This window comes from Scardinius erythrophthalmus (genome assembly GCF_964197995.2).
Source record: "Scardinius erythrophthalmus genome assembly, chromosome: 14".
Taxonomy (NCBI): domain Eukaryota; kingdom Metazoa; phylum Chordata; class Actinopteri; order Cypriniformes; family Leuciscidae; genus Scardinius; species Scardinius erythrophthalmus.
In genome coordinates, this window is record NC_138234.1 from 18,857,262 (window position 1) to 18,883,515 (window position 26,254).

Here is a 26,254-nt window from a genome sequence, read left to right on the forward strand (position 1 = left end):
TTCCACTTAACTTTTCTGCTGATTTAACTAAGACCGTGTGTGGCAGGAAAAATAATATTGACCAATTTTTAAGCCTATTTTTCACAATCCAATCAAATCTTGTTGAATTAAACAAAACACAACATCCCACTCACATTATTTATCACATAACCATAATGAAATGGTTCTTGGTCTTTTTGAATTTCGAATGAATCATTGCTTCAAATTACTCCAAATACAAAAAAAAGAAAAAAGAAATAACTTGCTCCGCCTCCTTTTTAGATGACATCAGCAATCCAGCCCCTCCAACCACCCGTAATACCCACTTTTCACGAGGATACGAGCATGGATACAAACAAGTCATTATTTCCTGCTCTTTCACTCTGAGATTCGTCACATGACTGTTAGGTTAAACGCATCGTGAATGCCATTTCAATTAGTCCTTAGGAAAGGAAACGAGAGTGAATGTAGAAACAGAGCAAAGGAAGGAGGAAGTGAAAGAGCCCCACTGGTAACATCACCCACTTTATTTGCATCACTACATTGTGCTCGCCCGTGGCTGAACAAGACCATTCGTGCCGGATTAGTACAGCACCAGAGCCGTTTGATTGGTCACAGTCCACAGAATGGAGACCGTCGAGTGTTTGTTTTTCTGCCAGAGTGATTCGCATGTGTGCGCACACAAACGATTCTGTAATCTCTTTGTTGTCTGGTTAAATAATTAGCCCTGAAAGCAAAAGAGTCGCTTCAAACGTTTGATTCTCCATTCTCTGCGAAGGGCTGAAGGCCATGTTTGGGAACGGCTTCAGAGCTTTGAAGCCACCTGATCTTCTAACTCTTGGGAACATTTTGTCTAAAACTGCAGCAAAGAACCACCGATTTGAACCAGGTCTGTTAAAATCCGCCACGCTGCTTGCGCACCACTACAATTCAACATATCAGTGTTGTGAACTTTCTGTTCCCTGAATCCTGGATGCTAAAGGACAGTGGTTGGGAGGGTGAAGGGCACTGGCTGTGTCCAAGAGGCTCAGCTGACTTCCTGTCCCCAATCCCTGTCCACTGAGTTGGCGCACAACACAGGGTCACAGCGACTCAGCGGGGGTCACGAGTTTCATATGCCACAGGTCAGATGAAGTACTCTTTCCTGCTGTCTCTCATGGCACTGTGTAGGTCCAACTCGGCCCGGTATCGGAGTTCTGGCCTGGGCTGGTGGTCCTTCTCCTTGACGGTGGCCATCTGCCGGGTACGTTCGTGTCGATGGCGGTACAGGAAACGGGTCATCACGGCCACGGCGCAGAGGGTAATGAGCACTACTGCTGCTATTAAACCTACGAGAGACAGAATAAATAAGTGGCGGTTGTGCCGATGCAATCGCAGAAAGTTAACTTTTTCCGTTAGTCCGAAATTCCATGGGCAAAATCCAGTCATTACAAAAGGAATGCATGATTCAGGGTTTTGCGTGATTTTGCCTGCGTTCAAGTTCTGCGCTTTGGACAATGGACCTTTTTGCACGCAAAAGTTTCCTGATGAGACTACACCTTTTGTGATAACTTCTGCACCTCCAAGATACCTTACCGAAAGTTGACATGATATAATTCGGTGTATATTCGTAAAAGGTTTGATTTCATAGCAAATTTGCTTTTGAAAAAATGAAGCGGGAAAGTAGCACATACCTCCAATTACCGCAGAATCATTTTGGGTAGTGTTCGGAAGTTTCTTCCCTCTACTTCCTGTATCTGCGTGCTCTGTGAATAAAATGAATAAATGATATGGAAATTACATTAAATTGTACCCAATTCGAACGTTGACTTTATACCAACCTGACAATGTTGGCTGGTTTTTTGGTTTGACTGATTGGTGTTTTAACGTCATGCCAGCTTCCTTGGCTATTTTCATGGCGAGTAACAAGTTGAAATATAATAATAGAGCCATTATATGGAAGCTTGTTTCGGCCATTGAATAAAAAAATAAAAAAAGATAATTGCGACTTTTTTTTTCCACAATTGCAAGTTTATATCTCGCAATTCTGACATTTTCTTACAATTGCGAGTTTATATCTCACAATTCTGACTGTATAACTAACAATTGCAAGATCATATCCCGCAATTCTGATTTATCACAATTGTGAGTTTATCCCACAATTCAGCTCACAATTCTGACATTTTCTTACAATTTGCGAGTTTATATCTCACAACGCCATGCTATCTAAGCTCGCAATTGCGAGAAAAAAAGTCAGAATTCGGAAATAAAAAGTATTCAGTAGCGGAAACAAGCTTCCATACCTAAATCAGGTTTTTGAAGTTTGCTTTGGATAAACATTCTAAAATGTAATTTAGGGTTGACTGTAAAAATGTATTCAAAAGTGTTTGCTGAGTAATATAATTTTCTAAGAGAACATAACTATGCATCAATTAAATAAAATCTCCTTAAAATATACTGGACTCTGAGGAGCACAGCAATGGATCTTTATTTGATATTCAATTTCATTTAACTTGTGTGTGATTCTGGAATGTCCTATTCAACTGTTTACATATGATCTGGTACCACGATTATTGTAAATAAAGATGTGACTTTCAACTCACAGTAGGGTTAATTTCTTACAATTTGTTGTCCGTACCCTGATCCCATTCATTTGTTGAAAACGTAAGATACTAATGGTAGCTTTACCAACCTGACAAAGACCTGGATGAAGACTTATCCGCCAGCTCTCCGCAATTTGACTCTACCAGGTTACCAAGAACGCTAACCAACGAGCTGGCTCGATTCAATATGGCCGCCTTGAGGGGAGCCAAATGGTTGAACTGAACTGAAGACAGACAACCAATGAAACCTTTCGATCCTGCCTGAAGAACCTCCTCGTCTACACCAGCTCGACCTGAGAACGATAATGAGACGGTACCTCAACTGTGATTGGTGGACAGGAGGTTCTTTGATATTTGTCCCAACAACTAGCAAAAATAGTGCTAAGCGAAAGATTCTTGCCCATCAAACAAACTCAAGTTGGCTTGGTGTGGTAAATTAGTCAGTTAAGCAATAGCCCCACACCCACAGCTTTAATCTTGGAGTTTAATTAAGCCGCCTACCTGTGACTTTCCCCAATGTCAAAGACCTTATCGTGATCAACTCTTTGTCCGTGGACAGGCTGTATTTCAGATTGGTATCTTTATCAATCTAAGAAGGAGAAGGATACAGAGAGAAAACCAGAGAAAAAGAGAAAGTGGTGCGTGACATTCATAAGATTTCACAAATACTTAGATATTTTATTGGTGTGAGAGAAAAGATGTTGTGTGTTAATCCGTAACACTGTGTGATGAATACTGATAACACCCTTGAATTTAAGCACTGCTCATAAATGCTGTGCTACCAGGGTGGATACAAAACTTCAATGTATCATCAGCCAACTCAGACTAAAAACAAATCTGATCTAAATCAATTGAGAGGAATGCGATTAATGATGTTACAACTCTCCCAAAGCAATATCGGTACTCAGTCTTGAAAAACGAGTGGAACAATGTCATTGTAAACTTTGTAAAACCATTCTAATGAAAAATCAAACTTTTGTTATTTATTTTGGAAAACTATTCAAGCGTAAATCGAATATGTATTTTCTAAAAAAACATTTTTATGTAAATTGTTGCACAATGCAAAACACCTTAATTCAAGTTGTTACCAATTTTACATAAATTTGACCTAGACATAAAAATGTTGGTGCAAAATGTTACTAAATACTTTACGCAGAGTTGCAAAACATGAATTGCACGGAATTGTTTGTAAAACCATTCATATGTAATTTGTCGCACATATTTAAGTTAAATCTTTGTGCAATTTTTTTTATAAAACTTACGTAAATTGTTGCATGACTGCAACCTACTGTGCATCTTTAATTAAATTTCTGTGTAAATTGTTCAGAAAACTTTTTAGTAAATTGTTGCATGAAGGCGACCCGCATCTTTAATTGAATTTGTGCAATTTGTTGGTAAAACCATACTTGCGTAAATTGTTGCATGACTGCGACGCATACTTTTCAATTGAATTTGTGTGAAAAATTTTCGTAAAACCATTTTTATCTGCAATGTCTTGGTTTTGTTTTGGCACTTTTCATGAATGAGGACCAATGATTTAATAATATATTGTTGACATAACTGCAAATATTTATTATACAAGTTAGTTGGTTCCACAAAACGTATACTATGGTGCCAATTTCTTATGAAATTTATTTTGTTGTTTGAAATATAGGCATCACTCACCTGGACGTACATGTCCCTTCCCTCTCTATGGATCTGGACTCTGTGGAGCTCTCCGTTAGCCAAATTAAAAGACGTTGGCGTAAAGATGTCAGGCTCTTTCTCTCTGTTCAACCGATACCAAATCTGCAAACTCCCTGTGGGATGCCAAAGAGACGTGAGAAAGGCAGGCAATTTGAGACATAAGTGAGACGGAATCAAGTCAGCACAACACACTTTGAATGACTCACTGATGAGGGTAATTGCTAGCTTGACCGCTGTTTTGAAATATGAGAAACACAGAAAAAGATGCTCCTCTCCAATCATCACCATCGTTGCAATAATCATCTACCGACAGTTTGAAGGTAATCAAAAAACAGCTTTGATTGGCTGATACAAGGCCGTAACAGGACAAAATAAAATAGAAAAATTTCATATATAATGAAATGAGAAAGCAAAAAGATCTTAAAAAAAAAAAAGTTATATAAATTCCTATATACATTTTACTATACAATATACAAAATACTAAAGGATTATTAGGAACACCATACTAATACTGTGTTTGACCCCCTTTCGCCTTCAGAACTGCCTTAATTCTACGTGGCATTGATTCAACAAGGTGCTGAAAGCATTCTTTAGAAATGTTGGCCCATATTGATAGGATAGCATCTTGCAGTTGATGGAGATTTGTGGGATGCACATCCAGGGCACGAAGCTCCCGTTCCACCACATCCCAAAGATGCTCTATTGGGTTGAGATCTGGTGACTGTGGGGGCCATTTTAGTACAGTGAACTCATTGTCATGTTCAAGAAACCAATTTGAAATGATTCGAGCTTTGTGACATGGTGCATTATCCTGCTGGAAGTAGCCATCAGAGGATGGGTACATGGTGGTCATGAAGGGATGGACATGGTCAGAAACAATGCTCAGGTAGGCAGTGGCATTTAAACTATGCCCAATTGGCACTAAGGGGCCTAAAGTGTGCCAAGAAAACATCCCCCACACCATTACACCACCACCGCCAGCCTGCACAGTGGTAACAAGGCATAATGTATCCATGTTCTCATTCTGTTTACACCAAATTCTGACTCTACCATCTGAATGTCTCAACAGAAATCGAGACTCATCAGACCAGGCAACATTTTTCCAGTCTTCAACTGTCCAATTTTGGTGAGCTCGTGCAAATTGTAGCCTCTTTTTCCTATTTGTAGTGGAGATGAGTGGTACCCGGTGGGGTCTTCTGCTGTTGTAGCCCATCCGCCTCAAGGTTGTGCGTGTTGTGGCTTCACAAATGCTTTGCTGCATACCTCGGTTGTAACGAGTGTTTATTTCAGTCAAAGTTGCTCTTCTATCAGCTTGAATCAGTCGGCCCATTCTCCTCTGACCTCTAGCATCAACAAGGCATTTTCGCCCACAGGACTGCCGCATACTGGATGTTTTTCCCTTTTCACACCATTCTTTGTAAACCCTAGAAATGGTTGTGCATGAAAATCCCAGTAACTGAGCAGATTGTGAAATACTCAGACCGGCCCGTCTGGCACCAACAACCATGCCACGCTGAAAAATTGCTTAAATCACCTTTCTTTCCCATTCTGACATTCAGTTTGGAGTTCAGGAGATTGTCTTGACCAGGACCACACCCCTAAATGCATTGAAGCAACTGCCATGTGATTGGTTGATTAGATAACTGCATTGATAAAAAATTGAACAGGTGTTCCTAATAATCCTTTAGGTGAGTGTACATCAAAGTAATGACAATATCATAGTAATAGACAATATTAAAGTAATCTTATGTTAGTACCATTGTGAGCCAAAATAATGGCCATGTACTGTTGATGATAGGTGTTGACTGTCAGAAGCATGGCGGGCGTTTGAGTCGTGAGGAAACTGAAAGCGATGCTCTCTCGTGAATTGCTGCTTTGGGCGAAGATAGCCGAGGACTGACGGGTTTGATTGCGCATCACAGAAAACGGTTCCTGGAAGGTGTAGGTCACCGAAGACCCGCTTTCAAAGGACACGGAAACTTCTGGAAAGAAAGAAAACACAAAAAGTGTGAAAACGTTGCTGCAGATTCTTGTGGCCAGATCCTAGACAGTGATTGGCCGTGTTTTTGTTTCCCTATCAGCATATTAACGCGCTGTCGAACACCAAGGACACAATGCTGAATGGACAGAGTGGAAAATACAGAGGAAATGAACCATTTAACTCTAAATGAATGCAAAATTATGCTTGGACTGCAACCGACCCCTGGGCATCCCATGGTGTTCATTTACTCATAATATTATCAGAATAGAATCACCATCCCTCTAGAGTCCAATAAAGAAAATGCAAAGCCAAGAAAGTCTCATTCACAGAGAGCTGAATGGCTCGGCTGTCTGACATATCAAAGGATCAAATGTGATAAAGGCTGTATTGACAGCAGAGAGGTTTAGCATTGAGCGTGATGGGCAGGGAGGGTCCGCTGGGATTGGTCAGGTTGCAGCCCTTTGAGGGAAATTCATCCAAACAACTACGGTTCACGGTCATGGACGCAAGCCATATCGGAACAGCGAGACAGACAGAGAATAGCACAATTGCACTGAATATCTCATGTTTGATCCTGCTCAGCTTTGATCAGGTGCAATCTGTGGGCACAGCACCGTCTTCAGAAATCAAGGTTACCGAGCTCTTAAACGTCCTCCTTCTGGAACACTCTTTGATACGCCGTAGAGAAGTGAGGAGGATGCCAAAGTTGAAACAAACTGTTTTTGATGAACAGCAAAACTATCGAGATTGTGTGTGAAAAATAACCCGACAATTCCGTCAATGACGGGGAATTGCTGAGTCATAAATCACGGAAAATTTTGTCAATCATTATGTTTGGAATAAGTAATTAATTTCGCCGTTTGTGATTTCAGGTAGTATAAAATTAACGCAATTACCCATTTCTTTTACTATTTTCACTTCCCCATAAAGACCCCCCAAAAAACAAAGGAAGCTTTCAGCTTTGCTAGTGCAACAAAATTAAGTGCAAAAAAACCCAGGAAGCATTGTTAACGCTAGTACAACAAAAATAAGCAAAAAACTAAACAAAGCTCTGTTAGCACTAGTACAACAAAATCAAGCACGAAAAAGACAAGAAGCATTGTTAGTGCTAATACAACAAAATTAAGCACAAAAACAGGAAGCATTGCTAATGCTAGTAATGCTAGCTCTGTAGGCGCTAAAACTAAAACATATGCACATCATTATCGTTAGTACAACAAAATTAAGCACAAAAAAAGACTGTAAGGGAAATATTTGGGGAGGGTAGTTTTGCTAAACAAGCCTGTGGCCTCATAAACTGGCTAACAACTTTAGTATTATTCAGAATATGTAACCTGTACAAACTTAACTGTACAGTCAACATGGTGAGGAGCAGAAAGTTCACTCAGAGTTGGAGAAAATCACTCCGTCCAAGTAGCAGTGCTTCGCCTTCTGAGAATATAGTTCCCAGTATGCATACGGTTAGAAGATGGCTGTGTCTCATGTGACCTTGTTATTTGTACTATACAAATCACAACATGTAAATAGGAAAATGTTGGCGTTATTTTGTCACTTATTGGGAGCAGTATGCTAGCTGGAGCCATTTACCTCCAGTCTTTGTACTAAGCTAGGTTGGCGGTGGGTGCGTCAGCCAGAGTTACGGCACGCATGGTCATGAAAAGAGTATGGACTTATCTAACTCTGGGGGATACGGTGAATGAGCTTAAGGCCGTGTGTCCACCAAAGCATTTTTTCACGCGGCTGGTGTGTTTTTTCAATTGTTTTCAATGGGAGCGCCGCGTTTTTAAAACGCCATGAGCGTAACGAGGCGCTGAGCGTTTTTTTCACGCTGAAGCTCTGAAGCGCGTTTTTTACAGGTCGCCGAGAGTTGAAGAATGTTCAACTTTGGGTAAAACGCAGCGCTCATCACTGTCACTTTTTACCCAACCGTCCAATCACAGTGGAGGAGGGGCGGGACTAATACCACACCGACCAACTGTCACAACATTCTTTCTGTACAACGACATCAACCAGCAGAGCTAACCGAACAAAATGGATGAAAAATATATTTTTAGTATGAAACAAATTATCTGCGTACAAGTAAACTGTGCTGCGGATATTCTGTATCATAGCAACGAAGCGTCTCAACTGAAAAAAAAAAAAAAACGCTCTTGAGCGCCCACAGCTAGGCGTTTTCAGCAGAGCGTCTAGCTTCAGCTGGCTAAAAACGCTTTGGTGGACACACAGCCTAAGTCCCAAAAAGTCGGCGTGTTCCTTTAAAGAAAATCCTTCCCACTGGTATTTTTACGACATTGTGGTGGTGGTCACGTGTGTGATTTTGGACCAACGTTTTTTCAGAAACAAAATGACCCACACAAACAAAGCCATATTAGCACAAAAAAATAACAGACCTTTCTTGCAGCTGGGTCCTCCGTAGGCAGAGTGTGTGCAGTCACAAACATAGCCGCTGCTTTTCTCGATACACTTCCCCCTGTTGTGACACAAGCTGTTTTGGCTGCTGCAGTGACCCGGGCAGCCCGAAGTGACCCCAGGGGTCATTTTAGCCCGTTCTTCAAGGTCGAGCGTCATGCCGTTAATATTTAATGACCTGATGCACCCTAGAAATCCTCTCTGCCTCGATGCCGTGCCTCCTGTGGAATACACACAAATGTTTTGTCGTTTTAAGTCATCCAATGCACATGCAAAAAATACATTTAACATGAGATAGCAGATGATTTGCATGTAAACCCTATTAACAACATCTGTGTTGAGGTACAGGGATATTATTCTCTTGCTGTCACTCATGGCTGTGCCTACCAATAAACAGCTGGCTGTTGAGCTGAAGGTGTGTGTGGCCTTCGGATGGGGCGTCCAGGATGCGCAAGGGCAGCTGGTCCACCTGCAGCGACGCCTCCTTCACGTTCCTCTCCGCTCGGACGTAATGCCACTGCTTGTCGTTCAGCGGGACGTGAGACTTCACCGTCAGAACCACCGGGCCGTTGCCCACATCAAACGTGAAGGTCACGACAGAAGGGGCTGCGGGACACAAAAGACACAAATCACTTCACAATGCTGACAGGAATTTGTGGAAAGGATTTATTAGCTACTGTAGGTAATTTGATATTCATATTTATATTTTATGTTTAATCTTAAGTAGCAAAGAATTATGTGGAGTTTGATTTATTTTGTGTATAACTCGAATTTAATGACTCAATTCAAATATTAAGATGCTTTATTAATATATGTAGGCAAATATTGATGATTTTACTTTAGTAATAAAAATTAATTTTAGGTGCATTTGATTTGTAAACACACACACAAAATATATATTTATATTTTATTATAATATAAACAACAACAATTATAATAATAATAACAACAACAACGTCAATTTATTTGAAACTATTTACAAATATAAGTAAATATTTTATTTAAATGATAAAATATACTAAATATAAAGGACTAAAAACTTACACATATTAAAAAGATTTATGTAAATTTATGAATACATTACTTAAAAATATAATTATTTAATTATTTTGTTAATTTCAATTAATTGATTAAATATTTATTAAATATAGAAACAATTATCATCAATTTAATAAAAATTGAAAACGTTGCTTTCTCAAAGCGCTTTACAAGCAAACATAACAACAGAGAAAACAACACACTTTAAATACAAAAATAAACAAATAAAATGAATAATCAATCCTAAAATAGAATGTTTTGAGATGAGATTTAAAAGTCACTAATGTATTTGCTTCCCTGATGTCAGCCGGGAGAGAATTCCAAAGGCGCATAGGAAGAAAATGCTCTATCACTCCTAGAACGAAGCTGTGTCTTTGGGAACAACCAAGAGACCACTCTGAGAGGAACGCAGACTAGGACGTGGTGTGTAAGGCATTCATAGATCAGTCAAGTCCTGAGGAGCCAGATTATGCAAAGCCTTATATGCCAACATAAGGATTTTAAAATCAATACGGTACCTGACAGGTAGCCAGTGCAAAGACTCCAAGACAGGGTGATATGATCCCTAGCCCTGACCCCAGACAAAACTCTAGCAGACGAATTTTGTAGATCTTGAAGTTTGTCAATTGAGGATTTAGATACCCCAGCTAGAAGACCATTACATGCTATATTTCTGAGGTGATAAAAGGATGTCTTAACCGTATTCTGCACAAAAGGCTCAAATGGCAGCGTGGCATCAAATTTGACAAATTATATAAAATGTTATATGTTATTATATATATATATATATATATATATATATATTAAATAAGTAAATATAAAAAATATATAAAGGACTAGAAATTATAAATATTACATATAATATAAAAATATTTATATACAATTTAAATACATTACTTACAAATATAATCATGTAATTATTTGTTAATTTAAATTAAATAATTAAATATTTATTCAATATGTGACCCTGGATCACAAAACCATTCACAAGTCGCACATGTATATTTGTGGCAATAGTCAACAATACATTGTATGGATCAAAATTATCGATTTTTCTTTTATGCCAAAAATCATTAGGATATTAAGTAAAGATCATGTTCTGATGAAGATCTTTTGTAAATTAATATATAAAACATTTATTTTTGTGAGTGAATGCTGCACAATCGCGAACATAAAAGGACAACTTTAAAGGCGATTCCAGATTTTCAAATAGTGTTATCCTGGATAAATATTGTCCTATCATAACAAACTATACATCAATGGTAAGCTTATTTACTCAGCTTTCAGGTGATGTATAAATCTCAATTTTAAAAAAATGGACCCATGTGACTGGTTTTGTGGTCTTTTGTGGTCTTAAATTTTCACGTTAACATTATTGTAATTACCTCTTTTAAATGCAGGCAATGTATTCTGAAAACTCTTGGTGGGAAAAAAAATAGCACTAATACTTATGGGAAAATATCTAAAAAAGGCGGTGGCGGCGGCAGGCAATATGATGAAGATGAACAGCCTCAGTGAACTGTGTACAGTAATTACACAGCTGATGGTTTCAGTGGCTGCAGAACACAGCGCCACAGTTCAGCAAAACTGCTCTTTCCACTGAAATTGCCTACATCGTCTCGTCTTTGCTGGAAATACTAATGACATGGCATGAATATGAGCGTGTTTTGCCATTTTATCTCCATATTTGTGTTGCTAAAGCATTAGCGAGACGGGTGAAACTCACAAAACCTGTCAGGGAACATGTTCAGGTCATATTTCATCTCCTATTGCTTAGCATGTTCTTAATATATTGATCTTTTGAGCATGTTTCGGATATTTCTTATCTTTATTTGAAAAGTTAATTTGATCGCTCCAGCTATCAATATAAAGGGACTCACCGCTGAGCTCCACTCTAATGAAGTCTTTTGTGCCCAGATTTTCCAGGAAGACTCCGGAGGGAGCCGTGGTTTTGAAATAGAGCGAGATGTCGACGCTGAGCTCGGCCTGAAGCGTGGGGAAGTGCAGGTAGGACGACTCCTGGTAGAAGGAGGCGGCGTTCCACAGAAACCCTGAGGTCAGAGGAGACCGATAATATCGTTTTTATACAAATACAAAAAAACAATTTTGACCGGTAAGATTTTTAATGTTTTTAAAATAAGTCTCTTCTGCTCACCAAGGCTGCATTTATTTGATAAAAAAAAAGAAAAAAAAAGGAAATCTTAAAAGAACTGTTTTCTATTTAAATATATATTTAAAATGTAATTTATTCTTATGATCAAAGATGAATTTTCAGCATAATTACTCCAGTCTTCATTGTCACATGATCCTTCAGAAATCATTCTAATAATGTATGATGATTTGATGCTCAAGAAACATTTATTATTATTAGCAATGTTGAAAACATGTTTATTTTAGGATTCTTTAATGAATAGAAAGTGAGAACAGCATTTATTTGAAATAGAATCTTTTGTAACATTATAAATGTCTTTACTATAAGTTTTGTTCAATTCCATCCTTATTTTCCTCAAAAAAAGAAAATAAAAATTCTTACTGACCCCAAACTTTTGAACGGTAGTGTTTAATGTTACAAAGCTAATTCTATTTCAGATAAATGCTGTTCTTTTGAACTTTCTATTCACCAAAGAATCCTGAAATAAACATGTAAATAACTGTTTTCATGTTTTCAACATTGATAATAATGAGAAATGTTTCGAAATGTAATGAGAAATGAGTAACGATGCTGAAAATTCAGCTTTGATCACAGGAATAAATTAAATTTTACTATATATTCACATAGAACACAACACAGCTGTTTTAAATTGTAATAATCTCTCACAATATTACTTTATTTAAATTTTTTAGCTATTTAGCTAAAGAAAACTTGTATAGTGTGATGAAACGTGATATTTTCTGTATGGTTAAGGCCTTACGTACTGTCCCCGTAGCAGTGGAGAGATCCGACTCTGTATATCGCTTCTGACCCGCTTCGGTTTGTGTCTCCAACCAAGATCTCGGTCACTGGTAAGTGCTCTTTGTAGGACAAAACCCCGGTGTCATTCTCCCTGTTCACAAGCAAACAATAGCCGTGTTAACATGGCTGCCCTCAGCATCTACGGGTATTGATATTGTACATGTGGTGAGAAGATATTCAACAGATCACAAACAAAACAAATGGAATTCAAATACGAAAGGCCACTAGTGTAGAAACAGACAAACAATGTAGGCAAACGGATTGAACGCGAGGCTTGTACCATGAGCTGCGGTCAGCATCACAGTTGCAGAAGTGGTTCATATCGATGCAGTTCTCATCCAGGCTGCAGGCGCATTGCTGCACCCCGGGGAGAAATCCACCCCAGTACGTCCTTCTCTCTCCCGCCCGGTCCAGCCACCAGGACAAGGGCGTTCCATCTGGAGCAAACAACACAACATATTTCTTCATTTTGACAATGACTCTGACATCTACCACCGCTTGATAACTAAAAACGCCTTGGGGATGTGCCAATATAGAAATTCAATACTGGCAGTCAATACGTAGTTTTGTGTTGTGGCTGGTAAACAGTATAATAAAACACTATTATATATACATTTGGCAGATTAGAGCAAAAAACAAAAACAAAAACAATAGCAATTGTGACTATATTTGACAAATGCAACTTTCTATTAAAACTACTACTTATACTATTATAATATATACTTATATACTATATATTTGACAAATTATGTATAATATTTACTTATACTATATTTATTGTTTTAGTTTTTTTGCATTTGTCAAATATAGTCACTTCAAAAATAAAAAAATATAAATCACCATTTTATTTTAAAAAGAGGTTTATACATGAATTTGACAAATGCCAATCAACACTACTACTACTACTACTACTACTACTAATAATAATAATAATAATAATTATTATTATTATTATATGGCATATACTCTGTATAATGTTTATGCTTATGGTATTAAATCAATTTAAACATACATTATATATATGCTATATATATAATGTATATATATATATATATATATATATATATATATATATATATATATATAAACATACGTATATATATATAACTTTAGAATATCAAATAATAAATAATAAATATATAAAATAACCATTTTATTTTAAAAAGGGGTTTATACTGTACATGAAATTGACAGATGCCAATAATAATAAATAAATAAATAAATAAATATATATATATTGCATATATAATGTTTATGCTTATGCTATTATATCAATTTAAACATTAAATAAATAAATAAATACATACATATTTTTATAAAAAAAGGGTTCATACTGTACATTAATTTGACAAATGCCAATAATAATTATAATAATAATCCATATATAACTTTTATGCTTCATTTTAAAAATACATGTTAACTTTACAATAAGGTTTAGTTAGTTAATGAACCTCAGCTAACATGAACAATGAACGGTTAACAGATATTAATACATTTTGTAATAAATGTATTGCTCATTGTTCATTAATGTTAGTTAATCCATTAACTAATGTCAACTGTAATTGAACCTTATTGTAAAGTGTTACCTAATAAATAACTTACTTAACATTTCAATTTAAAAAAGGGTTTACACACTAATTCGACAAATGTCAAAAATGATAATAATAATCAAAAAACTTTATCTGACAATTACACGCAGGTAAGAGCTACAGGTTTTCGTTCTACCACAGTAAAACTCCGGGCAGAATTGACAGTGTTCCTCTGAAGTTAACAGATCTGAAAAAAGACTAGTCAATGGAGATATTCCCACCAGATCTAGCGACAATTATTCCACACATTTAGTCTTTATACCCAATATCCCCCAGGGAAAATCAGGCCAATACTTGTGACTTTGCTCTACAGCCACCAGAGCGCAAGAACGGGGACCCAACTTCAGATCTCATTATGCAAATATCCCTGTGCCCGGCAAAAACTGATGAACAATTTCAAGGACCGGCTAGTATATAAATGTCGCCATTTCCCATCAATTAATATTGAAAATTAGATTGGGGTCAAGTCAGATTATAGATCTGAACAAACTCCACTTCGGTTAAATCATCCAATGAGCTGAGACGTTTAATCAAAGAAAAAAGGACTTGGAAAAGATGAACTGATCGGATAGTGAACACTGATGAGTGACTGCTTGACATTAAAGGCAGAGTAGGCAATTTATTCCAGAAGTTGTTATGCTGCTTCTATTCACATCCTGATAGCAATCACTTGTGTGTATATATATATATACACACACAGTATATCGTCTATATATATCGTCTGTGGAAGGCTTAGGTCCATAAAATGTACGCCGAATCATACGATGTTCTACCTTGCCTGTCAACGTATGTATTTCCATACATCCACGCACCTGCTCGCGCAGACATCACACGTCTTCATCACCACGTTTCATGCTATGCAGAATTAGACAGACGACAATCACAGAGCACCGCAAACAAAACAGCAGCCACCTTTTACAGTTTCTCCTGAACCAAAACAACCAGCTTATGCTGCGTTCACGCCTTTACTGTAATTTGGAAGAGATGGAAACCTGTGACGTTATACTTGGAGCGGTTCATGAATTGAATTTATGCATTTCAATGGCAACACTATCAACACCGAAATGAATCTGCAGCAGTCAGGTGGTATAGGTCAGTGCTTTTTAAGTTGTTTATGTTCATTATTATTGTAATGTTATGTGCTTTGAGACATGAGGTAGTTTAACGCCGTCTCGCGTCTTCTTACGCTTTACTAACTCTGCTGTGTCCGTTCATGTGTTTTGGAGACGCTCTGAAGGGAGGGTGGGATCTTATGTTTTCAAAGCTAACTTGCTATTGCTAGCAGCTCCGAAAATTGCCTACCCTACCTTTAAGCAATGATCAGTTATATATTATCAGGGTTATTCTCGTTAACTAAAATAAAAACTATTTAAAACATGTTTGTTAAAGCTACACTGTGTAGGATTTTCTCCCATCTAGTGGGGAAATTGTTTATGACTACCAACTGAATATTACTTTCTAGCCCCTCCCATTCCGAGGGCATTTTAACTCGGTGGCCGTATTATTTCAAATCTGCCGGCAGTCGCGAGTAATCTCCCCCTCGCATTCGTCACGGTGCCACTGAGTGTAAAAACGCGAAAGGCGAAGATTGAATTTCCAGGTATGTCCCTCTTTGGCTAATGTACTTTCAAGATGGAGGCGCAACATGGCTGCCGCCATTCGAGCGACTCGCTCATATGTATTCTAAATGGCAGATTCTACGCTTACGAGAATACTCGATTAGTTGGTAGAAGTAATTACACATTAATGAGCACATATCATTTTGAAAGAACAAAGTGTTTTTTGCTAAGAATCAACTTAAAAAATTACACAGTGTAGCTTTAACTGAAACTAAGCTGAAATGCTATAATATTAGTGATTGGGAACGATTAATCGCATCCAAAATAAAAGTTTGTATTTACATAATATATGCGTGTGTACTGAGTATAATTATTTTGTATATATAAATTCACACATATGCATGTATATATTTAAGAAATATTTGCATTTTTTATACTGTATATACATTTATATTATATATAAATATATTATATATAAATAACAAATGTTTCTTAAATACATGCATGTGTTTGTGTATTTATATATACAAAATAATTATACAGTACACAAACATATATTATATAAACACAAACTTTAATTTTGGATGCAATTAATCACGATTAATCACGATTAATTGTTGCCCAGCAACATAAAATATAAAAATATTAGATGGAAAAACTTAAGTTGAAGCACACAAACTGCAGAAGTTGTCCAATACCCACCCCATGTGTTGAAGAGGCGGGACTTCCTGCAGAGATATACAACTTCCTGTTGGCACTGTTCAGACCTGCCCACAAGAGTCCGCAGCTGTTCCAGAGACGCGCTGTAGTTGAACTTCATCACGTGGGGCTTTTGAAGGGACGACCCTTGAACTCTCACTATATCAGTGCTGTTGTGATTCACCACCGTCCATACCTTATCATCTGGAAAACACAGATAGATACGCACAAGACTTTTAGACATGAAAAGTGGTTTAAATCATCAATTCATTATTTATCAATTCAAGTCATCACTAACTGAAAATACTATTTTTAGTCAGCATATACTGCAGTATGTAGTAAGTAGCACCATTCAATTCCCAACATAGTCCATTTAATCTTCACTGTCAAATCCTTTACTGAACCCGCAGACAGCACGTTATACCTCCTCGATTCATTCAGTCACAAGAGCGATCTGTAATCTAGATAATAATGTACACAAACCGTAACGAGAAAGAGCAAAGCTTCAATTAGCTTTAAAAATAAAGCCGCGTAGCAAGTTTCTTCTAGCCCAGAGTTAAGGCCAATCTTCGCTACACCCCTGACGTCAGCTTTCATTTATCCAGCAAACACCTCAGCAGGGGGGGGCAGGGTAGGGGTTGTGTTTACCCAGCCAGCAGGCACTTAAGTCTGCATGTGCCAAGCGTACAGTAATTTACATTTCATGCGGCATTTCTAATTGAGGTTGGCCAAAGTCAATGGCACTTTATTCTAGTGGATCCCGAGCCAGCGCATGTGTGGAAGAGAGCAATGCTTTATCACAATTCTGCAGGAGATGAGTAATATTTCACAGAACAAGCAGCTTGTATAACGGTCCAGCAAAACGGACCGATACACGTTTTCCCCGGGAAAGACCCGTGATTCGGCACCCTGGGACACAGACAGCCCTGGCAAACAATGCAGCATCCATCAGCGATTGGACAAGTTCACGCTCTGATTAATGACTCCGCCTTCGTGTGGATTCAAACAGATTTCCCCTGGCCGAAAACTGCCTTCAACAATTTCGACAGCTCTGTACCTTCAGAAACACAACCCCACAATAATCCGAAAAAATTCTGTTGGTAAACACTTTTAAGGAAGCTTTTTGACTGGGACATGGCGGCTGAAGATTAAATTCACCCTTGAGAGTTATTTGTTATTATTTCTGTAGCTTACATTGATGTTAACTTTGTTCAGTATTGGTCAATCGCAGTTTCATTTGGTAAAACTTTACAATAAGGTTCTATATGTTAACATTAGTTAATGCAATCAACAATCTTTTTAAGTTAACTTATTTTTAGATTAAGGTTAAGATTTAAGATTAACTTAAATTCTTTAAATGTTAATTTCTACATAAGCTAATATATTTGTAACATTTCAAGTTATATTATAGTGTTATATTTATATATATCTTCAAGTGTGGGGTTAGTCAGATTAAAAAATAAGAAATTAATATGTTTATTTAGACATGTATTATGTTTCAAAATGTCGCATTATGTAAATATTACAAATGTTACACAGATATTACAAATATCACATTTTACACAAAAATATCAAGCAGCACAACTGTTTTCAACATTGATAATAATAATAAATGTTTCTCCAAAATCAGCATATTAGAATGATTTCTGAAGGATCATGTGACACTGAAGACTGGAGTAATAATGCTGAAAATTCAGCTTTGGAATAAATTACATTTTTAAATATACATTCAAAAAGAAAATAGTTATTTTAAATTGTAATAATATTTCACAATATTACAGTTTTTACTGTATTTTTGATCAAATAAACTCAGTCTTGGTGAGCATAAGAGACTTCTTTCAAAAACATTTTAAAATTTAACCGACCCCAATCAGCAGAGTACATTAACAATTTCTAATTGTATGAAATAACATTGATTGTAAACAAACATTAATTTAACAGTAAATAATAGCACTTACTGTAGATTAACAAATGCTGTACAATTAGTGGTCATTGTTTGTTCATAATACCTAAAGTGCCGTATATTAACTAATAAATACATTAATGTTAGCGAATTGAACCTTATTGTAAAGTGTTACTAAATATTCATTGAGTTTAAAACAAACAAAACAAGTTCTAGAAAATTCAAAATGGTCTTCGAAATAGAATGCCAAGCCAAAACTTAGCTGTAAATGTTGTTGTTTTCTAATATATACAACTTGTGAAAATAAAACATTGCAAATCCACTATGTATGCATCTCTATTTTTATCTCACACTTGCAGTATTCATGTTAACACATGTTTTTATCCCACCGAGGTCTCACCGGTTATGTTGCAGTAGACGACTGTGGATTTAAGTGATCCGCTCCCATCAGGATCGATTGAGAAAAAGCCAGAGGCACTTCCTGTGAGCCGGTGGGCCTCGCAGGAGGGTTCAAAGATGGCTGACCAGAAAACAGCAAGTCAGTTCATATTGAGCTTCATCAATGAAGGAAAATTGTTCATTCAGCATTGTTGAAATACATGTTTGTTTTGCTTTGTGTTTGTAAGCAGTATTACTAAATTGAAAAGAACAGAGAGAGAAAAAAAAAACACAGAACTTCAAAAGAAAAACTTCAATCAAACTTCAATCAATCCCAAAACCTGAGAGAGTTGAAAGAGTTTGTAGCTACTTTCTCAAAAACAAACAAAGAGTTCAATGAACTTGCTGTTTTTGTTTGTCGTGATCGTTATCGTTCTTGTCGACTCACAGTTATGACAGGTGGCTCCCGTGTACCCAGTTCCCGAGCAGTCACAGAAGAACGTGTTCCAGGACTGAGAACAATCTCCATCATGCTCGCAATAGTTAGGAAGACATCTGCAAGACAAATAATATTTCTGATCAAACTTTAACAGTACTCAATGTAAGGCACGGTGAAAAAAATACATAATCGAATTATACAAATCACCCAAACGACACACTGCGACATACGGTACAATACCAAGCAGTAATGCATTTTGTGCTCGGAGGGATTTAAGGACGTGGCATCAATCAATAACCACAAGTGACTATTAGGAAATAGATGAGCGAGGCTGAAAGCTCACGAAGGATGCATCAATTTTGCGACAGACTGAATGCGCACTCAAGGATGAGGCTGGTGGACAAGTGATGAAAGATTGTGAATGTGATGAAGTTAAATCTGAAGCCAAGAACCAAACTCGCTCTTGCTGTCTCTGTTGGGATGAGTCTTATTGTCAAATAGGTACAAACAATATACCGACTTTAAGCGACTCTTGAAATGATCAATAAGTTTTTATCGTGCATGCGACATCCTGTGTTTTAATTGCATATGAGATAAAGGGTATTTATTGATTGATCCCGTTCTCATCAGCAGGTAAAAAAAAAAAAATCTACCAACATATGATGCATTATTCATAAAACTCACTTAATGGAGCACTAATGACAAACTAATAACTTCAGAAAGGAAACTTTGCTGAAATTGAATTTCTGAAAGACAATAACACACAAACGATTTAATGCAAATCATATGCTAAATACCTGGATGTAAAAATGCTAATTAAAACTGTAACACGACTGAACCCCCTTGTTAAAATATAATTCAACAAAACCATCAGGGTATGTATTTAGCTCTAAAATTACGATCTCTTCTGAAGCACCGCTTTGCCAGAGAAACAATAAAGACTATTGAATCTGAAAGGTGTGTTATTGTTCTAACAGTTTCTGTCACTAAAAGAAAATTGAATAATTGACTACTCTAATCAAATGCTGTATAAAATATTAATACCTGCAGAGGTGAGGAAAAAGAACTTTAAAGAATCTTATGATGCTTGATTGCTACTTTGATTAATTTAGAGTACAGAGAGAGAACAAAAGATCAGGATAATGAGGATAAGAAGAAGAAAACACAGCTGTCAGCCTCCATTGTGGCTGAAATAACTCATATCCATGTAGCGTGTGATGAGGAAAGGGAGGAGAGAAATGACAACCGTCTCGCTTCGTAGGCCGCAGGATTGCGGCCGTGTCTGAAACTCAGCAGAGGTCGATTCTAAACCAGCGTGAGCTGATCTCAGCACTAACGGATGAACAATGAAGGGTGAAACCAGACTGAAGTTGAACTCCAAAATATGTTTATATTTATTAGTTAGTATAGTTACAGCAAAAACATTATTTTATGTTTTTGCTGTAACTTAATTAAATTAAGTTAACCTCCATTAAATTAAATTAACTAATTGACAGGAACGCTGTATTACCTACAACAGTAGGCCAAAACAACGAAACATCTTGTTTCAGAGACGACAGAGGCATAACACTACAAAGACATTACAACATTTAAAAATAAACCAATGAATCAAACAAAAGTGTGATGAGGTAGGGAGTAAAGGAATGACAACCGTCTCGCCGCACTGGCTGCAAGATTGCGAACGTTTGAAAACTCAGCAGAGGTCGATCTACAGTACATCGGTGCCGGCTGATCTCAGCGTTAACTGACGAACAATACAGGATGTAACCTGACTGTTAAACCCTGAAATACATTTGAATACATCTTAATTGTGCCTTTCTGCAACGTTAAGCACAAGAGTACAAAGGCCAGTCTTTAAAAAAAATAAATTAAAAAAAGTACTTGGTACAGAAAGGTTAAAAGGAGCGAAATCTAAGGGGCCATGGACAGCAACCAAAGGATATCTAAAGTGCTGTGGAGCAAATCTTCATTCAACCATAGCAAGTGTGATTAAAGATTACCCTCACTCTCCCATTCTCATTTTATTCGCTTATTTCTGCTCTGCACTTCATGAAGAACAGGGCAATGTGGGTAGCATCACCACCAAGGATAGCTATATATTTTCACCCACAAACCAGTTCCTTCTCACTGGTGCTATTCAGGGAGGGTAGTTGTTGGCAGAAGCTGAGATGTCTATTGATCTACCTTAATGTATCAAACTGAAGTCAGCTGACAAGGACAAGGACTTCAGGCCTAGCCATAGGTTAGACTGATAAAGAGACAATGCAAATTATGACAAAAAAACAGAAGATGGCTTGATACAGAACAAGAAAGGAATACAGCAAGAGACAGGGAAGTATAGCTAGGATAGGTCTACACAAATGATTTAGGATGGTGATCAAAGGCCATCAGAGAGATGCATACCTTTTCGAGACTTTCTAACTTTTTCTAGAGGACAGCCAGAACCCACAACTGCCCTCATTTATCTTAATTTACTCTGGCTGATAAGCTTTACTGAAGCGAAAACAGGCACATCTTCTACAGCCTTGGTACTCAACAAGCTTCATGTGTCTCTAAATGATGTTGCATCTCAATGTTTCATTTGTCCCTCAAATTATTCTTTATGTGTTTGTCCTTGGCTTGGCTAGACAGTCATAATTCAACAGCGTTCAGGATCGTTGCAAGAGGATGTTCCCCTACTTTGGCTGCTGCTTACCAACCAATCAAGGGTAACCAAACTATGACAATTTTACTTTGGGAGCTGATACCCAAATTTGAGTGGGAGAAATCCAGTCATTTAAGTAGGAATCCAAGCAATCTGGAATTTAGCGTGATGGTGATAGATTTCCCCACGCACATTTCGCTCATGTCCAAGTTGTTCACACAAATTCGCAGTGATGCCCAACAGAAAGCTGCTTGGTATGAAAGTGACTTCTTTTTGAGCTTGCTTTATACCGCTTGACACTATAAACAATGGCCCTTTTTTGTCAGTGAAATTTTGGCAAAATGTTGTTAATGTGACCGCACCTTTAGAACAGTCAGTTACCATATGCGGACATCTGTGAGAATATTAATAATAATGATTTGTTACCTTTATATAATGCATTTCTCAACACACAAAGATCTTTACATGGAAGGGGGGAATCTCCTCAACCACCACCAATGTACATCATCCACCCTGGATGATGCGACGGCAGCCATAGTGCGCCAGAACGCCCACCACACACCAGATTATTGGTGGAGAGGAGACAGAGTCACGAAGCCAATCAGTGTATATGGGGATGATTAGGAGGCCATGATGATGGAAAGAGGGCAAATTTGCCCCGGATGCCAGGGTTACACCCCCACTCCTTTTTTCTGGGATTTTTAATGACTTTGGTTTAACGTCTCATCTGAAGGATGGTACTTTGGATGATTACAGTATAGTGTCTCCATCACTATACAGGGGTGTTAGGGGCCACACAGACCACAGGGTGAGCACCCCCTACTGGCCTCACTAAAGGTGATTTTAAATTGGGCAACTTTTTGAGCAATGTTGCTGGGCAATGTTGCCGTCAACGGGCAACCAGGTGAGACACAGGGCCCATGACCGATCTAAAGTATCCAGATAGAAATTTGTTGCCCATTCTCAATGGGAAAGTGTCAAAGCAACACCGCCCGGCAACATTGCTCAAAAAAGTTGCCCCATGTATCATCACCTTAACACCTCTTCCAGCAGCAAACTAGTTTTCACAGGAAGTCTCCTATCCAGGTACTGACCAGGCTCAACCCTGCTTAGCTTTAGTGGGCAACCAGTCTTGGGCTACAGGAACCCTACCTGTTGCAATATTGCCATAGATCCTACCTGTTACAATATTCCCATGACTTCTCTTATAGAACCATTTTTCCGTAGTAAATATAACTTTCACCAAAATGACAACAAATATGCAAATGTTCTGAAGATGCTGTCAGGCAGTCAATTTACAAAGTGGTGAGCTGTTACAATACTAAAGCAGCTTATTCAGTGAATTGAGACATTTTTTCCCAATGACTTTCATTCAAACAGAACTATATATATATCTGACGTATTACACCTTTTTGAGTTAACCTTGAAAGCTTGTCCTACTGGAATGAATCCGATGATATGCCCCCCTACACTGGATGCTGTTGACTAATCGATCAGAAATCACAATCACTCTGACATGTACCTACTCTGGATGCTGCTCGCACATACCAATCAAAATGAACTACCACCCTGCCATGCCCCTACTCTGGACGCTCTCCAACTCATAAGAAATAACCATCAGTACAACATACCCCTCTCCGGGATGCTGCTCACCTACCCATAAGAGTTTTCTAATGCAGTTTATTGAGCATAGTGAGGCAACTCCTCAAATGACTTATGTTCAATCAGAACTACTTATTTTCTGTCTGTCAGGATCCCGCACCTTTTTGAGTTAACTTTAAAGGGATGGTTCAGAGTAAAATCAACCTAGGGTCCTTTGCACCATGACCTCGAGCCAAACACCCCCCAGAAGCCTTTCTTCCCTTGGTCAAACATTATTAAAGTTAGAGCTTATTTAGAGATATCAGCCGAATGGCTTAGTGCAGGCGCTAATGGATCCAAGGTTGTATCTCGTAAATTACCACTAATAATGCCCAGAATGGTACCAAACTTCTACAGTAGTACAAATAGGTTCTGTACTCATAAAACGAGGCATTGGAAAGTTTTTAAGTACATCAGGAGTTTATTTAAATAACACTTGCCTGATGGCTAATGCTACCGCTAACCCGGTCGTCGAGGTCACTTCAGTGATTTGGGAAAAGCACGTAAAAGTCCTGGCAGAAAGCCAATATATCCAAACTTTCTTATTATTTTTTTCTGAAGTGTTGACAACTTAGTGTTAACTAATAATTGTTGCAAACTGATACTACTACCAGCAAAATATTAGTGCATTCCTGGAACTGGGCGTCGTTACACTACATCCTTAGGCATCGCTTTCTGCCAGGACTTTTACGTGCTTTTCCCAAATCACGGAAGTGACCTCGACACCCGCGTTAGCGGTAGCATTAGCCACCAGGCAAGGGTTATTTAAATAAACTCTTGATGTAAGTACAAACTTTACAATGCCTCGTTTTATGAGTACAGAACCTATTTTGTACTACTGTAGAAGTTTGGTACTATTCTGGGCATTATTAGTGGGGTAATTTACGAGATACAACCTTGAATCCATTAGCGCCTGCACTAAGCCATCCGGCTGATATCTCTAAATAAGCTCTAACTTTAATAATGTTCAACCAAGGGAAAAAAAGCTTCTGGGGGGGTGTTTGGCTCAAAATCATGGTGCAAAGGACCCTAGGTTGATTTTATTCTGAACCATCCCTTTAAAAGCTTAACCCTGCGGTTAATGCCTCTAATCTGAAATCTGTTTCTTGACCAACCAACCAGAAATGACAATTTTGCACCTATTCTGGGTGCTGCTTAACTACCCACCAGATTTAACTAACACCTTAATGTACCCCTACTTTTGATGCTCTCCAACCCTTTGGCAATATCCATCACTACGACATGCCCCTACTCTTGATGCCGCTTACCTATCTTATCAGAACGAACCATAATTCTGACTTGCTACTATTCACATTGCTGCTCATCAGCCCATCAGATCTTACCATCATTCGTGCCCCTACTATGGTTGCAGCTAACCAACTCAACAAAATTAACCATCATCCTGATGTGCCCCTACTTTGGTTGCTTCTCACCAATGCATCAGAACTAACCATCATTCTGACGCGCACCTACTTTGGATGCCGCTCGCCAACCCATCAGAATCATTCTTGGGTATTGCACTCTGAACTGAAGTGTCAAAAAGTTGTCAGTAGATAGAACAATTAGGATTATCTAGCTAGACCTGTCTAAATTCTGAACAGTCCACATTAACTTCTCTGTCAAATAGTATAAGAAAGTATATCATCACAATTTAAATTGAGGTCCCGAATCAGCTAAGATTGAGGACAACTTCTCTAAGGGAAGAAACCTTAAAACTAAACATTTCACAAAACGTTTTAGTTCAACATCTGCTACCATGAAGGCCAAGGTGGTTTCTTGTGAACAATTAAACTTGTCACAACATAATTTTGGCCTGCTTTTGTTCTGAGGTGATGGTTGGTCAAAAGAGTATTTCAAATTGTGTTTGACAAGGGCACATCAGACTGAGTGGATCGTGGATGCACGCCTGGAACTGCCTTTTTCCCCTGGAACGTTCACAGCATGTTGGCAGAGCTGAAATCACAATTCATCCCCATGCCGGCCCTGCCAACAGTCATTTGCCCAGGTGCCAGGTCTGAGCATTTGCTCGGTGAAGAATGTGGCATACGTTGCCAGAAAGACCTGCAGAGACGAGATTGACGGGAGAGAATTTACGATCTCATCCTCCCTCCTTTTCCCTGGCTAGCGTTCCCTTTCAGTAATGCTCTTTCCTAAACCTGGCGCTCTCTCTCTCTTTTCTCCCCTGACTATCTTTCTCTTTGTCTAATGCTCTTTCCCTAACCTGACTAGCTAGATAGCTTTCTTTTTTGACTTTCCTTTTATCTAATGCTCTTGCCCTAATCTAACTAAACTCATTTTTTTAGTCTTTCCTTCTCTCTTCCATCCTTCCATCTGTCTTTTATTCATCCTTCCGTCCTCTTTTTTTTAACCCTGTCGCCCTCTATTTCATCCCTCCATCCTTCAGTTCATTAGTCTCTTTTGCTTTTTCTTTCTTTTTCATACATTCATCCTTCCTTCATCAGTTTATGCATTATTTTCTAATTTCCGTCATCCTTCCTTTCTTTTATCCCTCCATCCTTCAGTACACTATTCTTTATTTCGTTCATTCTTTCTTTAAATATTTCTTTCCTTCCTTCATCAGTTTATCTGTTATTTTCTTATTTCTTTCATCCTTCCTTTCTTTCATTCCTCAATCCTTCAGTACATTATTCTTTCTTTCATTCTTTTTTCTTTCATTCTCTTTATTTCTTTCTTTCTTCCTTCCTTCAATTAATCTGTTTCCTATTTTTCATCCTCTAGTACACTAGTCTTTCTTTTGTTCTTTCATTCTTTCT

The 26,254-nt window shown here is 37.9% G+C and overlaps 1 protein-coding gene across 1 annotated transcript in view; it reads right to left on the minus strand.

The window, feature by feature from the left end:
* Positions 1 to 481: 481 nt before the first annotated feature.
* cntnap5b (contactin associated protein family member 5b) overlaps positions 482 to 26,254 on the minus strand; it is a gene marked incomplete at its 5' end in the record, with an annotated part of 67,821 nt that continues 42,048 nt past the window's right edge. The window contains 14 exons of the mRNA XM_081384382.1: positions 482 to 1,307; positions 1,653 to 1,724; positions 2,651 to 2,854; positions 3,063 to 3,150; positions 4,227 to 4,360; positions 6,005 to 6,229; positions 8,619 to 8,858; positions 9,025 to 9,243; positions 11,556 to 11,726; positions 12,592 to 12,719; positions 12,909 to 13,065; positions 16,479 to 16,679; positions 18,779 to 18,898; positions 19,205 to 19,311. Coding sequence (XP_081240508.1) covers positions 1,105 to 1,307; positions 1,653 to 1,724; positions 2,651 to 2,854; positions 3,063 to 3,150; positions 4,227 to 4,360; positions 6,005 to 6,229; positions 8,619 to 8,858; positions 9,025 to 9,243; positions 11,556 to 11,726; positions 12,592 to 12,719; positions 12,909 to 13,065; positions 16,479 to 16,679; positions 18,779 to 18,898; positions 19,205 to 19,311 — 2,269 coding nt within the window. The 3' untranslated portion in view covers positions 482 to 1,104. The remainder of the gene's footprint in view (positions 1,308 to 1,652; positions 1,725 to 2,650; positions 2,855 to 3,062; positions 3,151 to 4,226; positions 4,361 to 6,004; positions 6,230 to 8,618; positions 8,859 to 9,024; positions 9,244 to 11,555; positions 11,727 to 12,591; positions 12,720 to 12,908; positions 13,066 to 16,478; positions 16,680 to 18,778; positions 18,899 to 19,204; positions 19,312 to 26,254) is intronic.